This window comes from Aquarana catesbeiana, linkage group LG01, assembly GCF_042186555.1.
Source record: "Aquarana catesbeiana isolate 2022-GZ linkage group LG01, ASM4218655v1, whole genome shotgun sequence".
Classification (NCBI taxonomy): Eukaryota; Metazoa; Chordata; class Amphibia; order Anura; family Ranidae; genus Aquarana; species Aquarana catesbeiana.
Window position 1 is genome coordinate 443268604 of NC_133324.1, and position 20168 is coordinate 443288771.

The 20168-nt window shown below is 40.7% G+C and overlaps 1 protein-coding gene across 1 annotated transcript in view; it reads right to left on the reverse strand.

The window, feature by feature from the left end:
* SLC44A1 (solute carrier family 44 member 1) overlaps positions 1-20168 on the reverse strand; it is a 266830-nt gene that overhangs the window by 64135 nt on the left and 182527 nt on the right. Inside the window, exons 8-9 of the mRNA XM_073636222.1 lie at positions 17263-17402; positions 4923-5109 (exon numbers count right to left, since the gene is read on the reverse strand). Of these exons, the coding sequence (XP_073492323.1) occupies positions 4923-5109; positions 17263-17402 (327 nt within the window). The remainder of the gene's footprint in view (positions 1-4922; positions 5110-17262; positions 17403-20168) is intronic.

Sequence of the window (20168 nt, forward strand, 5' to 3'; positions counted from 1 at the left end):
GTGTTACTGACCGTGGTAGGCAACGCTGTACACAATTAAATTTATATATTTTTTTCCCCCACAAATAAAGCTTTCTTTTGGTGGTATTTGATCACCACTGGGTTTTTTTTTTTTTTTGCACTATAAACGAAAGAAGACCAAAAATGTTGGAAAAAAAGCAAAAAAACCCAATTTTTTTTAACTTTCTGCAATTAAACATATCCTATACAAAAATGTAAAAAAATCTAATTTTCTTAAAAATTTAGGACAATATGTATTCTGCTACATATTTTTGGTAAAAAAAATCCCAATAAGCTTATATTGATTGGTTTGTACAAAAGTTATAGCATCTACAAACTATGGTGTATATATATATATATATACTTTTTTTTTTTTTTTTTTTTTACAATAGTAATGGCCGCGATTAGCGATTTATAGCGGGACTGCGATTATATGGAGATCAATCTGACACTGACACTTTTGATACTTTTGATACTTTGTGAGAACCAGTGACACTAATACAGTGATCAGTGCTAAACATATAAAAGCAAGGGAGAAAACAGCGTAGCCCTCTGGTGTATTAAAAGGATCCAAGGCCTTTATTAAAAACATATTGTGTACTCACAAAAGAAAACGTGCATAAAAAAAGAGTGCATATAGTCCACTAGAAAGAGCCCACACAGCACAGGGGGAGATTTACTAAAACTGGTGCACACAGAATCTGGTGCAGCTGTGCATAATAACCAATCAGCTTCCAGGTTTTATTGTCAGAGCTTAATAAAACAAGCTGAAGTTAGAAGCTGATTGGTTACCAGGGACGAGTTCGATGTTCGCCGAACAGCGAACATTATGCAGTGTTCGCAGCAAATTCGAAAGCTGCGTAATACCGTTAAAGTCTATGGGACATTAACATGAAAAACCAAAAGTGCTCATTCTAAAGGCTTATATGCAATTTATTGCCATAAAAAGTGTTTGGGGACCCGGGTCCTGCCCCAGGGGACATGTATCAATGCAAAAGTTTTTTGGGAGCAGTGATTTTAACAATGCTTAAAGTGAAACAATAAAAATTAAATATTCCTTTAAATATCATGCCTGGGGGGTGTCTAAAGTATGCCTGTAAAGTGGCACAGTTTTCCCATGTTTAGAACAGTACTACAGCAAAATTACATTTCTAAAGGAAAAAAAGTCATTTAAAACTGATCGCGGCTGTAATGAATTGTCGGGTCTCGGCAATATAGATAAAACTCATTGAAAAAAACAGCATGGGCTCCCCCCAATCCATAACCAGGCCCTTTCGGTCTGGTATGAATATTAAGGGCAACTCCGAACCAAAAATTAAAAAAAAAAAAAAAATTGCGTGGGGGTCCCCCGCAAAATCCATACCAGGCCCTTCAGGTCTGGTATGGATATTATGGGGAACCCTGTGTAAAAAAAAAAAAAAAAAAATGGTGTAGGGATTCCCCCAAAATCCATTTTAAGAGGAACCCTGCGCCACAATTAAAAAAAAAATGGCGTAGGGGTCCCCCCCCAAAATCCATACCAGACCCTTATCCGAGCACGCAACCTGGCATGCCATAGGTAAAGTGGGGGGGGGCAGAGAGAGCGCCCCCCTCCTGAACTGTACCAGGCCACATGCCCTCAACATGGGGAGGGTGTTTTGGAGTAGCCCCCCCAAAGCACCTTGTCCCCATCTTGATGGGGACAAGGGCCTCATCACTACAACCCTTGCCCGGTGGTTGTGGGAGTCTGCGGGTGGGAGGTTATTGGAATCTGGAAGCCACTTTTAACAAAGGGACCCCCAGATCCCGCCCCCCCCATGTGAATTGGAAAGGGGTACCCCTACCATTTCACAAAAAAGTGTCAAAAATAGTAAAAAAGACAGGAGACTCTTTGGAACCATTCCTTTATTAAAAGATAAAAAAATAAAAATGTCCCACGATGTAGATCCATCTCACGCCGCCTGCAAGCCAAAAAAAGCAAAAAAAAAAGCCACAACAGTTCCGCCTCCATGGGAGGCTCCCGCCGAGTGATGCTTCTTCTCGGTGACAGCTGTTATATAGCTGAGGGTGGGGCCACCTGGTGACTTAAACGGTTGACCCCGCCCCCTGACACCACGTGACATCAGAGGAAGGCGGGGTCGCCCGTTTACGTCACAGAGTGGCCCTGCCCTCAGTTATATAACAGCTGTCACCGAGAAGAAGCGTCACTCATCCGGAGCCTCCCATGGAGGCGGAGCTGTTGCGGCTTTTTTTTTCTTTTTTCGGTCCATTGGGCCAGGCAAGGGTTGTGGGGATGAGGCCCTTGCCCTCATCAACATGGGGACAAGGTGCTTTGGGGGCCTATTCCAAAGCACCCTCCCCATGTTGAGGGCATGTGGCCTGGTACGGTTCAGGAGGGGGGGCACTCTCGCCCCCCCATCTTTTCCTGCGGCCTGCCAGGTTGCGTGCTCAGATAAGGGTCTGGTATGGATTTAGGGGGGGAAACCCTAAGCCATTTTTTTTTGACGCAAGGTTCCCCATAATATCCATACCGGACCTGAAGGGGCTGGTATGGATTTTGGGAGACCCCCACGGAATTTTTTTTTACATTTTTGGTTTGGGGTTCCCCTTAATATTCATACCAGACCCAAAGGGCCTGGTAATGTACTGGGGGGGGGAACCCATGCTGTTTTTTTTTCAATGAGTTTTATCTATATTGCCAAGACCTGACAATTCATTACAGCCGCTATCAGTTTTGAATTACTTTTTCCTTTAGAAATGTGATTTTGCTGTGGTACTGTTCTAAATACGGGAAAACTGTGCCACTTTAAAGGCATACTATAGACACCCCCCAGGCACGATATTTAAAGGAATATTTAAGTTTTATTGTTTCACTTTAAGCACTATTAAAATCACTGCTCCCGAAAAAACTGCAGTTTTTAAAACTTTTTTTTGCATTGATACATGTCCCCTGGAGCAGGACCAGAGTCCAGAAAACACTTTTTATGACATTAACTTACATATAAGCCTTTAAAATGAGCACTTTTGATTTTTCATCTTCGTGTCCCATAGACTTTAACGGTGTTTGCGTGTTCAACCAAATTATTTGCTCATCCTTATTGGTTACTATGTATAGTTGCACCAAATTCTGTGTCCACCTGCTTTAGTAAATCTCCTCCACAGTCACAAGGAAAGGCTGGATGAGCAGCCACAGTGTCCGGCTCACACCAGAGGTCGGTGCTGTTTTCTCCTCTTCCTTGCTTTTTTGTCTTTACAGGTGGAGTTCTCTCTGCCAGATTATAGTAGCACTCCTAGTGTGTAATAGTTATTGATTCCTGCATTTATATTTACATTTATAATTTGAGGTCATATTTATGTTATAATCAATTCAGGGTGTAGCGCTTTGAGCCGAACACCCTCTTGATGTAAGGCTTTTTGTGGTTTTTGGCAGTGCTAATAATATACGGTCACTGTACTAATGACACTGGCTGGGAGGCGATTAACATCTAAGGCGATCAAAAGGTTAAATGTGTGCCCATTCAGCATTGCTGCGAGTACTGTAAGCTGCTTTTACAAAGGGATGTGCCGGTTTTTATTCCCTGCATTGCAGGGAAACAAAAAACGCCACATCCCCACTGAAAGGACAGAGCTCTGTATTGTTTACATTACCGGGCTCTGTCGTGGCCTCCCCCTTGTTGATCAGCAGGTGCGTCAGTCAATCATTGGCTGGCCCCTGGTGATCGAGCCGGTTGGCAAGCAGTTAATCCATACATAAATAAGCAGTCCTATTTAATGTTGCTCTTCCTTTAACTATTATTTTGATTTCAATTTTTTTAATTAATATTTTAAAACTATTTTCTTTCATCTCCATTAATTTTTTGTCTATAGCTTGCATAGAAAATACATTTTTTTTGCATGACAATATCACCAAAAGAAGCCTTGCTTATCCTTATGCTGGCCATACATGGATCAAAATGTATCCAGTTTAGCAGGGACTGGCTAAATTTTGCTCCATCTGTGGGCAGGCTGGTTGTATAGAAGTCACCCTGTTGGAATTTCCCTGCTGGATCAGCGCTGCCGACTATAGGCAGCAGTGCTGATCAGTGTATTCTGACAGCAGGAAATTCTACTGTCAGAATGGAACAGCTTAGGGGGGAGGATTCCCCCATCCACATCTAGTGCATGGATAGGGGAATCAATTTTTTTTTAAATTCAATTTGCTGATTGAACGAAAAATAACAAAAAAAAAAAAAATGACTCATCTATGGGCTGCCTTATTCTGGAGTGTCAGCTTTGTGAATCTAGCCTATATGTATTACTTTGTTACCTTAAATAATGATTAATAATGTTACTGCTGAATCAATAGGACCATAGCAGAAAATGCTCAGGTCCCTAAGAGGTCTACAGGTGCAAGAGATTAGAGACTGGTTAAGAATGTAAGGGTAAAAGTAAACTTGTACTGAAAATTATTTTAATACAAATTGTGTATAATAGGCACCAAAAGGTGCAATGATTATACTTGCAACTTTTTCCAAACACTGCCATACCCAGAATACATGAAGCTCATCACATCCCTCACCCCAACCAGCACCATATCGCCAGTGCCAGTCCTGAGTACTTCCATGTATTAGCTGGGGCCCGGGTTATGCTTATACAATAATGATTTTCAGATTTTCTGCATTGGTTAGTCAGGGGGAAAAAAAAACGCTTTGATGAGCTTTGAAGAAATTTGCAGCCAGACTCCTGCACCTTATGGTGCCTAGTATACAGAATCACTTGCATTTTTCAACTTATTTTTAAGGTACACATGTACTTTGAAGTATAGAAACTCTTTCAGAAAAACACATATACAGAATGTAAGGCACATAAAAGAGATATCAAAGGAGGTATGAATAATTTAGATTAAAAAATTAATAAATATGTTTCATTCCAGTTTGCAGCTAAAATGGTTTTAAATAGACATACCTGCAGTTCCCAGAAAAAGCAGAACCATGACCCAGTAGACCCAAAACAGCAGAAGAGCAAAAAAGGTCCAAAAGGGCTGGAAGACTAGCAATGGGAGATGTATGAAAACCTTTCCAGCCACATTAAACAAGGCAATTGTGAGGCCAACTCGCTTCCTCATAACCAGCATGATGAGCAACAGGATCACCTGCCGGGGCAGAGAAACAAGATCAGACACAAATGAGAACAAAGAACACAAATGCAAAGATTGATCCAAAGAAATGATGGGTCACAAAGCTGCCTGTTACTGTCAAATACAAAGCATGCATAGGTTGCCTTTTTAGATGTACAATTCATTTTTTATGCATTAAAATCGAAACCCTTTGCAAACCTACAACTGCAAATTGACAAAATGAAATTTCTAAACTAACGAAACAGGATGATACTGCTCTAAACCTTACAATTACTATTAACATTTTATACCAGGGGTGTCAAACTCAACGTCATTGCGGGACATATCAGCATTATGGTTGCCCTCAGAGGGTTGTATCTGTAAGACTATGTATGTAGAGTTCAGGAGTGCGCTACATAGAGTGTGCAGAGTTTAGGGGTGCACTGTGTACAGAATGCAGAGTTCAGGGGTGCACTGCATACCGAGTGCAAGGTTTAGGAGTGTGCAGCACAGGCTGTCCAGATCTCACTTACCTGACCTCTTTACCACTTTCTCTCATCCCCCACCTCTGCACACATCTCCCTTAACAGCCCTCATCTCCTCCATCCCAAAGCTTTCTTGCATCCAACCCACCCGGCCCAGGTCTAGTAACAGTATACTAGCAGTGTACTAGTCTAGTTGTGTGTGGCTCCGCCTCACCTTGCAGGGAGATCAATGGTCGGCATCTGTCCCCGCCGTGCCGCGGCGTGAGTGTATGAAGGGATCTGTGAGAGCTGCGAGCCAACGAGAGCAAAGCTATCCTTGTAAACAGAAAAGACTTCTGTGTTTACAAGTGACAGCAGTGAGCAGGGAGTGGAGGGTGAGGGCTGAAAAAAGCCCTGGGTGCGAGGGCCAGTTGAAATGGCCTGGCGGACTAAATTCGGCCTGCGCGCCTTATGTTTGACATATGTGTTTTATACAGTAGTGCAATTCTATATATTTAGAGGCAGGAAATGCTATATATGCTAAACATATGCAAAACGGTTTACAAGTAAAGGCAGAAATGTGTAGGTTTGACCAGTATCAAAATCCATAAACCTAACTGTTGAGGATTGCCTTTTTCTCAAAAACACCTATCAATTTATCAGGTTAAAAAAAATGGCGTAGGGGCCCCCCCCAAAATCCATACCAGACCCTTATCCGAGCACGCAACCTGGCATGCCATAGGTAAAGAGGGGGGGGGGGCGAGAGAGCGCCCCCCTTCCTGAACCGTACCAGACCACATGCCCTCAACAAGGGCCTCATCACTACAACCCTTGCCTGGTGGTTGTGGGAGTCTGCGGGTGGGGGGTTATTGGAATCTGGAAGCCACTTTTAACAAGGGGACCCCCAGATCCCGGCCTCCCCCCCATGTGAATTGGTAACGGGTACCTCTACCATTTCACAAAAAAAGTGTCAAAAATAGTAAAAAAGACAGGAGACTCCTTGGAACAATTCCTTTATTAAAAGATAAACAAATAAAAATGTCCCGCGATGTAGATCCATCTCACGCCGCCTGCAAGCCAAAAAAAGAAAAAAAAAAAAAAAAGCCACAACAGCTCCGCCTCCATGGGAGGTTCCCGCCCAGTGATGCTTCTTCTCGGTGACAGCTGTTATATAGCTGAGGGCAGGGCCACCTGGTGACTTAAACGGGTGACCCCGCCCCCTGACACCACGTGATGTCAGAGGAAGGCGGGGTCACCCGTTTACGTCACAGAGTGGCCCTGCCCTCAGTTACATAACAGCTGTCACTGAGAAGAAGCGTCACTCATCGGGAGCCTCCCATGGAGGCGGAGCTGTTGCAGCTTTTTTTTTTCGGTCCATTGGGCGGTGTGAGATGGATCTACATCGCGGGACATTTTTATTTCTTTAATTTTTAATAAAAGACTTGTCCCAAAGTATCTCCTGTCTTTTTTTTCTATTTTTGACACTTTTGTGAAATGGTACGGGTACAATGTACCCGTTACCAATTCACATGGGGGGGGCGGATCTGGGGGTCCCCTTGTTAAAAGGGCGCTTCCAGATTCCGATAAGCCCCCGCCTGCAGACCCCCACAACCACCGGGCAAGGGTTGTGGGGATGAGGCCCTTGCCCTCATCAACATGGGGACAAGGTGCTTTGGGGCTATTCCAAAGCACCCTCCCCATGTTGCGTGCATGTGGCCTGGTACGGTTCAGGAGGGGGGGCACTCTCCCCCCCCCCATCTTTTCCTGCGGCCTGATAGGTTGCGTGCTTAGATAAGGGTCTGGTATGGATTTAGGGGGACCCCTGCGCCCTTTTTTAAAAAAAATTGGCGCAGAGGTCAAATACAAAGCATGCATAGGTTGCCGTTTTAGATGTACAATTCATTTTTTTATGCATTAAAATTGAAACCCTTTGCAAACCTACAACCGAAAATTGACAAAATGAAATTTCTAAACTAACAAAACAGGATGATACTGCTTTTAACCTTACAATTACTATTAACATTTTATACCAGGGGTGTCAAACTCAACTTCATTGCGGGACATATCAGCATTATGGTTGGCCTCAGAGGGTTGTATCTGTAAGACTATGTATCTAGAGTTCAGGAGTGTGCTATGTAGTGAGTGCAGAGTTTAGGGGTGCACTGTGTACAGAATGCAGAGATCAGGAATGCGCTGCATACCGAGTGCAAGGTTTAGGAGTGTGCAGCACAGGCTGTCCAGATCTCACTTACCTGACCTCTTTACTACTTTCTCTCATCCCCCACCTCTGCACACATCTCCCTTAACAGCCCTCATCTCCTCCATCCCAAAGCTTTCTTGCATCTAACCCACCCGGCCCAGGTCTAGTACCAGTATACTAGCAGTGTACTAGTCTATTTGTGTGTGGCTCCGCCTCACCTTGCAGGGAGATCAATGGTCGGCATCTGTCCCCACCGTGCCACGGCGTGAGTGTATGAAGGGATCTGTGAGCTGCGAGCCACCGAGAGCAAAGCTGTCCTTGTAAACAGAAAAGACTTCTGTGTTTACAAGTGACAGCAGTGAGCGGGGAGTGGAGGATGAGGGCTGAAAAAAAGCCCTGGGTGCGAGGGCCAGTTGAAATGGCCTGGCGGACTAAATTCGGCCTGCGCGCCTTGTGTTTGACATATGTGTTTTATACAGTAGTGCAATTCTATATATTTAGAGGCAGGAAATGCTATATATGCTAAACATGCAAAACGGTTTACAAGTAAAGGCAGAAATGTGTAGGTTTGATCAGTATCAAAATCCATAAACCTAACTGTTGAGGATTGCCTTTTTCTCAAAAACACCTATCAATTTATCAGGTTATAAAATCTGAGATTATTTTAGCTCAGAAAATGGCAGCCCTTACGGGGTGTAACGAACAGGCCCACTATGATTATTAGGGTTGTGCCGATACCACTTTTTTAAGACCGAGTACAAGTACCGATACATTTGTTCAAGTAAATCGCCGATACAGATTATCAATACTTTTTTTTAACCACTTCAGCCCCGGAAGGATTTGCCCCCTTCCTGACCAGGCCATTTTTTGCGATTCGGCACTGCGTCGATTTAACTGACAATTGCGCGGTCGGGCGACGTTGTACCCAAACAAAATTTATGTCCTTTTTTTCCCCACAAATAGAGCTTTCTTTTGGTGGTATTTGATCACCTCTGCGGTTTTTATTATTTGCGCTATAAACAAAAAAAAAAAAAACACAATATTTTGTAGTTTTTGCTATAATAAATATCCCAATTTCTTTTTAAATAAAAAAATTTTTTTTTCCTCACTTTAGGCCGATATGTATTCTTCTACATATTTTTGGTAAAAAAAAAAAAAAAAAAAAAAAAAAAAAAAATCGCAATAAGCATATATTGATTGGTTTGCGAAAAAGTTATAGCGTCCACAAAATAGGGTATAGATTTATGTAATTTTTATTTATTTTACTAGTAATGGCGGTGATCTGCGATTTTTATCGGGACTGCGATATTGCGATGGTCAGATCAGGCACTTTTGACACTATTTTGGGACCACTGGCATTTATACAGCGATCAGAGCTAAAAACAGCCATTGATTACTGTATAAATGTCATTGGCAGGGAAGGGGTTAACTGTGTTCCCTGGGTGTGTTCTAACTGTAGGGGGGATGGGACTGACTAGGGGAGGAGAGAGATCGGTGTTCATACTTAGTATGAACACACGACCTGTCTCCTCTCCCCTGAGAGAATTGGGATTTGTGTGTTTACACACAGAGATCCCTGTTCTCGCTCTGTCACGAGCAATCGCAAGTGCCCGGCGTTCATCGCGCCCGCCGGGCACGTGCATCGGCTCCAGGGACACGTGCGTACGTCTTAAAAGAAGTGACATACAGCCACGGCGATTTGCCCAGCCAAGTCAACCTGCGGCAGTATAACTGCGGCGGCTGGTCGGCTAGTGGACAGTGGCACTAATATGCAGCACTGATGAGCACCGATGAGGCGTGGACTGTGTCAGTCGTTTCTTATTTTATTTATTTCTTACAATTTTATTTATTTTTTATTTTTTTTGAGTTTTTAAAATGTTTATTGAGATAATATAAAAAAAAAAAAAACATCAACAATTCACTACCCACGCAGGGGAGTAAAATAGATAACAGATTTTGGTCAAATAGAAATTAATGCAGTAAGAAGTAACAAGAAAAACAGTGTACAGAAAATATTCATGAATTAAACTTCTATGCAAGAGTGATAATCATATACTACATGGGAGCCCTATCCGGTATTCAAACAATTGACCTTCCGCCCCGAGCTCCAGACACCCCTTTTTGGGATCATGCTGTGTCTGGGCCTCAATGGCCTCTGGTTCCTTAATGAAAGGTAATTTCTAGACAATGCATCAAGAATGATACATACCATATATTTAGGCTCCTTATGATGACATAAATGTTTCAAAATTGAGCTATCAGAACCCATATCTATTCTGCTAAGTTCTGATCTTAATCAATGGTGGGTAAAACAATTTAAAATATATTGTATTTTAACCAGAAAAAAAACCCTAATAATTAAAGGTTTTAATTATGCAACATCTGCTTCGCATCCCACCGTTCTGGTCTGGTGGGAGAGAAGAATATAACAGAGAAAATAAGGAGAAGAGAGAAATAGAGATAGGAAGAAAGGAAGAGGGGGTTAAAGAGGGGTGGGTGGGGGAAGGAGAGCCTGGGTTCCGTGGAGAGCTGGGACAGAGTGCTAAGCAGCCGAGCCGGGTAGCTTAGCCTACTATTTTATGAAAGAGTTCGGGATTAGAGTCACGCCAATATGGCGGGCCCATGGTTCCCATGTATGTTTAAATTTCTCAGTTTTATCCAGAATGATGTCAGAGATTTTCTCCTGGTTACAATTTTATTTTTAATAATTATATATATATATATATATATATATATATATATATATATATATATATATATATTTTTACAATGCATTCTTTTTTTGTGTGTGTGTGGGGGGGTGGATGGTGTTTGTGGTTTTATTTTATTTTTTTACAATTTAACCTTTAAATATTTATTACAGTTCTTTCTGTCTTTTTTTTATTATTATTTTTTTTTCAATCAGCCCTGTTGGGGGAAAGGGACTAAGGACAAAGAGTCCCTAGTTCCTTTCTCTGCAGCCTCAGCTGCACTGAAGATAAATGGATAGGAGACAGAGGCTGAGAAAAAACTGAGAAACTGAGACATTGTAAACACAGTTTACGATGCTCAGTTACGAATGGACAGTGTCAGTGATCACTGACTCTGTGCATTCAGAAAAGGAAAGAGCTGGTAAATGACATATTTACCGGCTCCTTCCTCCGCTCTCCATCCTATCAGATCTGGAACGGGGGGGGCAGGGGAACCAGAGGAGGACTTGGAGGGGGACCAGAGGAGGACCCGAGGGGAAAGTCAGGTGTTATCGGTGCGGCGGTGGGGGGAGTTACTATCACTGATCTCCCTGTGTGGCTTTCAATAAAGCAGCTGAAAGCCGTGGGAGGGAGAGGAGGAGAAGCGCCTGTCAGCTCAGTATTGGTGCAACCCTAATGATTAACCACAGGGTTTGTTTTGCCTTTTTCCCCAACAAAAACGCAAGGAATTTTATTCAAATAAATATGTACAGGTTATTGCAAGCTTAAAGTGAAACTATAGGGAAACTTTTTTTTTTTCATTTTGGATAGAGTAAGGGAGGGTTATAACCCCTGCCAGCTTTTTGCCGTCTGTGTTCCATTAGAGACGATATACCTCCATACCTGTAAAATCCTGTTGTTGGAACACAGGACAGGATACGGGTCTTTAATCATAACAGAAGGATTACTGTATATGCTGCTTTTTTTTTTTTTTTAATGTTTTTCTGATATAGGATTTGCTCATTTCAAAGCTCTAATTTACCCTTAGCAGTGCTACACAATGGTTAAGTGTTACAAAAACACACAACATGTGGCCAGTGAAAATGCACTATACTTTCCCTTTAAAAGGGAAACTGTGTAATGTAATCCTTCATTACAACTTTTTTAAAGATACAGTACATCTCAATAAAATATGGCACAATTATTGATCTTCTAAACTTACAAATTTAAATTATTTGGTGTGATTCTATCTGAACTTTACAGAAGAGTAGAAAAGATCTTGTTGAAAATCTATCAGCAACAATGTGGGATACCTCCACATAATGCACCATGGCACAATGTATACACTATTATTCACCTGCTTCACAACAGACTAAAGAAAACCTTGCCTTTAAGAAACATGGAGGCTGCAATTGTTAATATCTTATTCTGCAAATGTCATGTGCTTGGCTCTTGTTTCAATACCCTTAAGGCTACACATGATACGAAAACCGGATGGAAAAATTTGCAGGACGAGCTGTCTGCTGATTTTCGGATCGTTAGTACGGTGCCTTTGACAGCTAATTTTGCTTTTTCGTCAGACAAAAGCTGGATGTGCAGACTATAAAATTTTTGTCGGATGTGAACTCAACGTCCGATTTTCGTTTCATTAGTATGGTTTTCGTACGATAAAAATCGTAAGAGCAAGACTACGCATGCTCAGAAACGAAAGAATACATACAAAACTATTTAACACGTTACGTCACTTCTAACGTTGTATTCTGTCGTATGAAAATTTTCATATTGTGTGTAACCTCTTCACTTTCGACATAAGACTATCATGCCACAAAAAACGGACGTTTGGTCTTCCGAAAATCCAAGCGTGTGTACGAGGTTTTAGTCACTACCCCAGAGCAGGTATGCAGATAAGGAGTTTTGACTTTATGAATTTGTATACTGGTTCCAGGCCAGTGACTCAAAGTACTTAAAGTGGTAGTAAACCCTCACATCTACTTAGTGAAGAGAACAACCTCAGATGATACACAGAGATGAAACAAATCATCCTACATAGGTTTTACTTGTTTATCTGCAGTGTTCTCTACCCTACACTCCTGCAAAAAAGGCAAAAAAGTGTTAAAATCCTTCTGCATCTGTCTGTATCACAGAGTAGGGTGGAAAGGCTGCAGTTACAGTGTGGGAGAGCTGATTGGAAGAAAGGGACACTCCCCCCTCCGCATAGACAGAGGAATGAAGGAACATGCCGAGCTGTGTTGTGAACAGAAAATGCTTATCTCCCTCCCCGACACATATTTATCTCATATATTGGGAAAACTTCTCAGAAGTGACTCATGCGGATAACAGAGGAACAAAGCATCAGAGAGAAAGGGACACAGAGCTTTGGAGAGAGATAAGTAAACACTACAGATATTTGTGCTTTGCACAGATTCCATGACTGAGGCTTACAACCACCTTAACCACTTGCCGACCAGCCACAGTATATATACTGCGGCAAGTTGACTCTCCTGTGCAAACCGACGTACCCTTACATCGGTCCGTGCATGTTAAACCACGGGTGCGCGCGATGTCCGCCGGCCACCCACGATCGCAGTGAGGAGAGGCAGAACGGAGAGGCAGAACGGGGATCTGCCAGTGTAAACAAGGCATAAGGAGAAGGCGAAAGGCAGACCTAGGTTATTAAAACAGTGCCACATCCAATAATCAAGATACATACAAAAAGGGTTCCCCTGGGTGGACTTTTAAGGCACTTAGTAATGTCCTATGTGAAAATGTACCAAAATATACAAAAATATATCAATACTTTTCTGGCCATCCCAATGCCTGAATACATTTCCAGGCACTGGAGATTACGTCTTGAACTTTATTCAAATAGATCATTTATAGCATTATTATATTTTTATTTTCAGTTACCAGATTCACCCCATTCTCCTGCCAGATCATCAATCTTACTAATTTACTACTATCAACAGGTATATATACATTTTCTGATTTGTTTAAATACTTAATTTCTTTATATATTCAGTAGTTTCAACCTGGATTTATACTCTTGGTATACTCCTTTCTTACTCCCAGGGACTCCATTTGCCCCAGTATATTACTCTGGCCGCCATGTTGCTGCAGAGCGCGGGGGGAACCTCTTCCTCTTGAGGACAACATTATTCAGCTTATATTCACAGACCTCTCTGATGCCCACCTTGTCTTAAGACAGCAATCCCACCAGCATAAATATCCGGTGCTATTTTGACTGCAAGCTGATTGAAGACAAACCTAAAATTATTTGGTCTATACAAGATTAAATACAGTTTTATAAGACACTCTTACATTGCATTAGAGAATGACCATATACTTCATACACATAGGCTCTGATATCTATTTGTCCCCAATACACCACCCTCTGACCTATATTGGCTGGTTGAGTTTCCAAGCATTTCTCTTTAGTATCTGGAGATTACGTCTTGAACTTTATTCAAATAGATCATTTATAGCATTATTATATTTTTATTTTCAATTACCAGATTCACCCCCTTCTCCTGCCAAATCATCAATCTTACTAATTTACTACTATCAACAGGTATATATACATTTTCTGATTGGTTTAAATACTTAATTTCTTTATATATCCAGTAGTTTCAACCTGGATTTATACTCTTGGTATACTCCTTTCTTACTCCCAGGGACTCCATTTGCCCCAGTATATTACTCTGGCCGCCATGTTGCCGCGGAGCGCGGGGGGAACCTCTTCCTCTTGAGGACAACATTATTCAGCTTATATTCACAGACCTCTCTGATACCCACCTTGTCTTAAGACAGCAATCCCACCAGCATAAATATCCGGTGCTATTTGGACTGCAAGCTTTTAATGTGATTTAACGAAGCATTGTAACAACTATTTCATCATTCAATACTATGTAAGTGTTTGATCGTAACACCCTAAGCATGTATTTTTGTGCCTTCACATTTTATGGTAATCCACTGACTATATATTTCAATTACATCTTGGATGAACCCCTCCTTTTTTCTGCACCCCTGAAGAAGGACTAAATTATATCCTGAAACGCGTTGGGTGTGAGGAGAGTTCTTTTCATGTATCTACCTTGTATGGTGATAGAAACAAATTGCTTAGATATATCAATGTTTCGTTACAATTTTTTAAACTTTGTTTATTCATAAATAAAATTTGTTTACTATTATATTTTTGTATATTTTGGTACATTTTCACATAGGACATTACTAAGTGCCTTAAAAGTCCACCCAGGGGAACCCTTTTTGTATGTATAGTGTAAACAAGGCGGATCCCCGTTCTGTCAGGGGACAACTCTGACATCTGCTGTTCCTAGTTATCAGGAACAGCGATCTCTTTGTTGTCCCAGGCAGCCCAGCCCCCAACACAGTTAGACCACCCCCAGGGAACACATTTAACCCCTTGATTGCCCCCTAGTGTTAACCCCTTCCCTGCCAGTGTCATTTATACATTGATCAGTGCATCTTTATAGCACTGATCAATGTAATAATGTCACTGGTCCCCAAAATGTGACACTTGGGGTCAGATTTGTCTGCCGCAATGTCGCAGTCCCGCTGAAAATCGCAGATCGCCACCATTACCAGTAAAAACAAAGAAAAATAAAAGTCCATAAATCTATCCCCTATTTTGTAAACACTATAACTTTTGCGCTAATCAATCAATATATGCTTATTGTGATTTTTGAACCAAAAATATGTAGCAGAATACATATTGGCCTAAACTGATGAATACATTTAGGGCTGAAACAACTAATCGATTATGAAATTAATCGATTACTATTTTCATAGTCGATTAATCGGCTAGTAACATTAATGGGGTTAAAAAAAAACTAAACTGAGCCCTTTATAGTACAAAAAGAGCAAATAATCGCTACTGTAAATATTACTTTCACAGTTCTACACTAAAAAAAATTAACCCCTTACAGTAGTGATCTGCTTTTTTTGTACTATAAAGGGCTAATTTTAGTTTTTTTCACCCCATTATGTTACTAAACGTCTTAGACCTGGTTCACATCTATGTGTTTTTTGGTGCTTTTTGCAGAAACACACTACAGTTCATTCACATGGTTTCGTATGGGACACGTTCACGCAAAACGGTGCTTTTTTGGTTCAATATACTTCAATAGAGGAGCTGCAGAAAAGCATGTAATGCGTTTTTGCAGCAATATGTGTTTTTTAATCTGCCCAACAACAAATTGGCCAAAAGAAATGCAAAAACGCAAATCGCAGCAACATCACGTGCACAAAAACCAAAACGCACAGCAAAAAGCGCTGCAGAAACAGATCAAAAGCAAACTGCATAGGTGTGTACCAAGCCTTATGCTGGCCACCCCCGATCAATTTTCAGACAAGAATATTCAGACGAAAAATCTTTGTACATTTACTGAATGAAAGAACAAACATTCTTAAAATGACATTTTTTTTGAAGGAAGACATTGTTTTTGTTTTTAATAAAAAAATGTGATCACTGAGTCTGATGATATTTACCAGATTCACCATTTAATAGTATATACAGTATATATCCTCTAATATATAAAGTATATCTCCTCTTATAGTTTATACAGTATATCTCTTCTAATAGTATATACAGTATTTCTTCTCTAATAGTATATACAGTATATCTCTTCTGTCTGTTATTCTCAGAATGGATTAGATATTTTGCTCCCTAACCATATAGTTGGTTATTTATATTTACCACTGCATAGAGATATTTAAGAATAAATTACCTTTTTTTAAAACTTTACACATTAACTAAATTATACACCATACTTTTTTTAAGGTTATTAACCGAATAATCGATTAATTCAAACAATAATCGGCCAACTAATCGATTATGAAAATAATCGTTAGTTACAGCCCTAAATACATTTTTTAATACATATATATTCTTTGGTTATGTATTATAGGAGAAAGTAAAAATTATTGTTTTTTTTCAAAATTGTCGGTCTTTTTTTGTTTTATAGCACAAAAAATTTAAAAAAAAACGTAAAAGGAGATCAAATACCACCAAAAGAAAGCTCTATTTGCGGGGGAAAAAAAAGAACAATTTTGTTTGGGTACAACGCACGCCTGCGCAATTTTCAGTTAAAGCGACGCAGTGCAATATCGCAAAAAATGGCCTACTCATTAAGGGGTAAAACCTTCCGGGGCTGAAGTGGTTAAGCTAGGTCAGCATAACAGCTAGGCAATTATCCCAGCAACAAAAATGCCGCACACCATAAAATAATATTCTTCCTTCCTAAAAGCCAGCAGGAACAGCTTCTGACATGTTTCATGGTAGGCACTGCAATTTCTTTAAGAAAAACTAGTATTTTTAACAGGAAGTTGACAACATTAAAGACGCACATATATTTTGTCCAAATATTTTGTTTCCAAAATTAAAGTAAATTCTGAGTAATTTTTACTCAATTCTACATTTCTTGTTGAGTGTGTGCTGTGGCGGGTGCCTTAACACCACTGACAGCGTTCAAGTTCTCTTCAGCCATAAAAAATGAACAGATTTGTATAAACAGTAAACCTATAATAAATATTAGGTAGTAAAATATTTTGAAAAGTCACTAACTCCTACAAAACTGATATAACAGGTATAATGGTATAACAGTTCAGCACACAGAGGGGATACCTCTGCTGTAACAAGCAATCTACAGTGATGTAGTTAATGAAAACTTCTAGCTGAATCTCAGCATACAAGCACTGTTTCATTTAGAAGAGGTTTCACTAGCTACTCTCAGCTGTTACCACTGTCACTGCTGCTATTAATAAACAAGTGAAGGAGTGAGAAAGAGGTGACCCAGTTTCATGTACAGTCAGCATAATCAACCTAAAACAGAATCCTTACGGTAAAGACTGTGGCTGCAATGGCATAGATGAGCAAGGCTTGCTGGTTGTCTTTGGAAACTTGAAGTTGATCTGCTGGAAGATCTTCACTGAATGATTTCCTGTGCTCGGCGTACAGCCACCAAAGAACACCTGTACCTCCTGTGTAGTAACAGTAAAGAAAAAAGTGAATACAGCCTAACAAACAAAAGACGCAGTACTTTTGATTAATGGTATAAGGAAAGAAAAACCTGCACTAAGAAAATAGTAATTAAACCAAACTGACAACTACTGAAAACAAAACGTGCCTTTTTTGGAACAGGTGTTTCATGACCATATGCTACCAAAGTATGTTAAAGAAGGATCTAAACAAAATAGCAATTTAATTTCTAGTGGCGATAATGCCACGATTATCAGGATTTCCCAACATCTATTTCTACCATGTCCTGATGGAAGGAGAAGCAATGGTAGATGTTGGCTGCTGGAACTTCAAAGCATTAGATCTGTGCTAAAAAGTATTACATTACACTCCACTTGACTGCATTCTTCTCCACTTAACACAATATTACATGCTTTTACATTCATGCCTTTACATTTTATAAATGTGAAGCAATCACACTGTATTTCAAAGAGATCCATATAAAACATACAGTACTTTCAAGCAACTTTAAATTAACAACATTTTTAACTTAACCACTTCAGCCCCGGAATGACCAGGCCATTTTTTGCGATTAGGCACTGCATCATTTTAACTGACAAAACAAAATTGATGTCCTTTTTTCTCCACAAATAGAGCTTTCTTTTGGTGGTAATTGATCACCTCTGCGATTTTTATTTTTTGCGCCATAAACAAAAAAAGCTACAATTTTGAAAAAAAAAAAAACAAACTATTTTTTACTTTTTGCTATAATAAATATATTAAATATCCCCAAAAATCAGTTTAGGCCAATATGTATACTTCTACATATTTTTGGTAAAATCGCAATAAGAGTATATTGATTGGTTTGCGCAAAAGTTATAGCATCTACAAAATAGGGGCTATATTTATGGCATTTTTATTATTCATTTTTTTTTTTTGCGATCAGCGAATCGGGACTGCGACATTGTGGGGGACAGATCGGACACTTCTGACACTTTTTTGGGACCATTGGCATTTATACAGCGATCAGTGCTATAAAAATGCACTGATTACTGTATAAATGACACTGGCAGGGAAGGGGTTAACAGTAAGGGGCGATCAAGGGGTTAACTGTGTGTCCTAGCAAGTTATTCTACCTGTGGGGGGATGGGACAGCCTGGGTGAGGAGACCAATACATCAGTCTCCTCTCCCCTGACAGAACAGAGATCTGTCCGTTTACATTGACAGCTCTCCGTTCTGTCTCTGTGTGGAGCGGTCGCGGGTGCCCGGCGGTCATAGCGACCGTGGGCAAGCGCATCAGGTCCGGGCACACACTGCCTGCAAGCGCGCGCGCTGCCTAGTGGTCTGAAAGCGAGCAGACGTATAGCTATGACGGTTCTCCCAGGGGAGCCAACCTGCCACATTGTAACTGCAGCAGCTGGTCGGGAAGTGGTTAAAAATGAATTGTAAATATAACTCCAAATGTGGGACGCTGTGCAAAATCTACATAAAACAGAATGCAATGATTTGCAAATCTCATAAACCCATATTTTAATCACTATAGAGAATAGAAAACATCAAATGTTTAAACTGAAAAAATTTTGAGGAAAAAAAAAAAATATTGAAATTAAAGGCAGCAACATGTTTCAAACATTTTTTGAGTTTTGAGAAGGGAATGTCGTCCCATTCTTGCCTGATACAGGGTGCTAATTGCTCAACAACCCTGGGTCTTCCTTGTCGTATTTTTCCATTTCAAGATGCGCCAAATATTTTCAAATTGGTGAAAGGTATTGACTGCAGGCAGGCCAGTTAAGCACCTAGACTCCTCTACTACAAAGCCATGCTGTTGTCATAGATGCAGCATGCATTTTAGCATTGTCCTGCTGAAAAATGCAAGGCTTCCCCTGAAAAAATACATCGTGGTTTATTTACTAAAGCCAAATCCACTGTGCGCTACAAGTGCACTATAAGTGCACTTGGAAGTGCAGTCCCTGTAGATCTAAGGGCAACATGCAAGGAAAATAAAAAACACAGCATTTTTGCTTGCAAATGATTGGATCGAAATCAGCAAAGCTTCCCTCATTTCAATTTTTCCCATCAAATCTACAGCGACTGCACTTCCAAGTGCACTTGCAGTGCAATTGAAGAGCACGGTGGATTTGCCTTTAGTAAATCAACCCCATCGTCAGGATGGGAGCATATACTGCTCTAAGGCTGGGTTCACACTGGTGCGAATTGGATGCAGATTTGCCCGCATCCAATTCCCATGTCAGGAGACTGACTGCCTCTCAATGGAGCCGGTTCACACAGCCCCAGGACGGCTGTGGAGCGGTTTGCAGAAGAGTCCTGTGCATCTTCTGGTCCATTTCAGGTCCTAATTCAGCCCAAAATTTGGGCCAGGTTCATTCCTAAAACGGAGAACTAATGGTGCCTTTGCAGATGTGCAAGCTGCCAATTTCATATGCACCAATGCAACCCCATACCACCAGAAATGCTTAGCTTTTGAACAAAGCACTGATAGCAAACTGGAAGATTCTACACCTCTTTAGCTTGGAGGATGTGGTGCCCATGGTTGCCAAAAGAATGGCAAATTTCAATTTGTCTGACCACAGAACAGTTTTCCACTTTGCAAAAGACCATGTTAAATAAGCTTTAGTCCAGGGAAGACTATGGCGTTTCTGGATCATGTTCAGATATGGCTTCTTCCTTGCATGATAGAGCTTTAACTTGTAAGTATTCCTGAGCCCATGCAGTGATGCCCATCACAGAATCATGCCAGTTTTTAATGGAGTGCCGTCTGAGGGCCTGA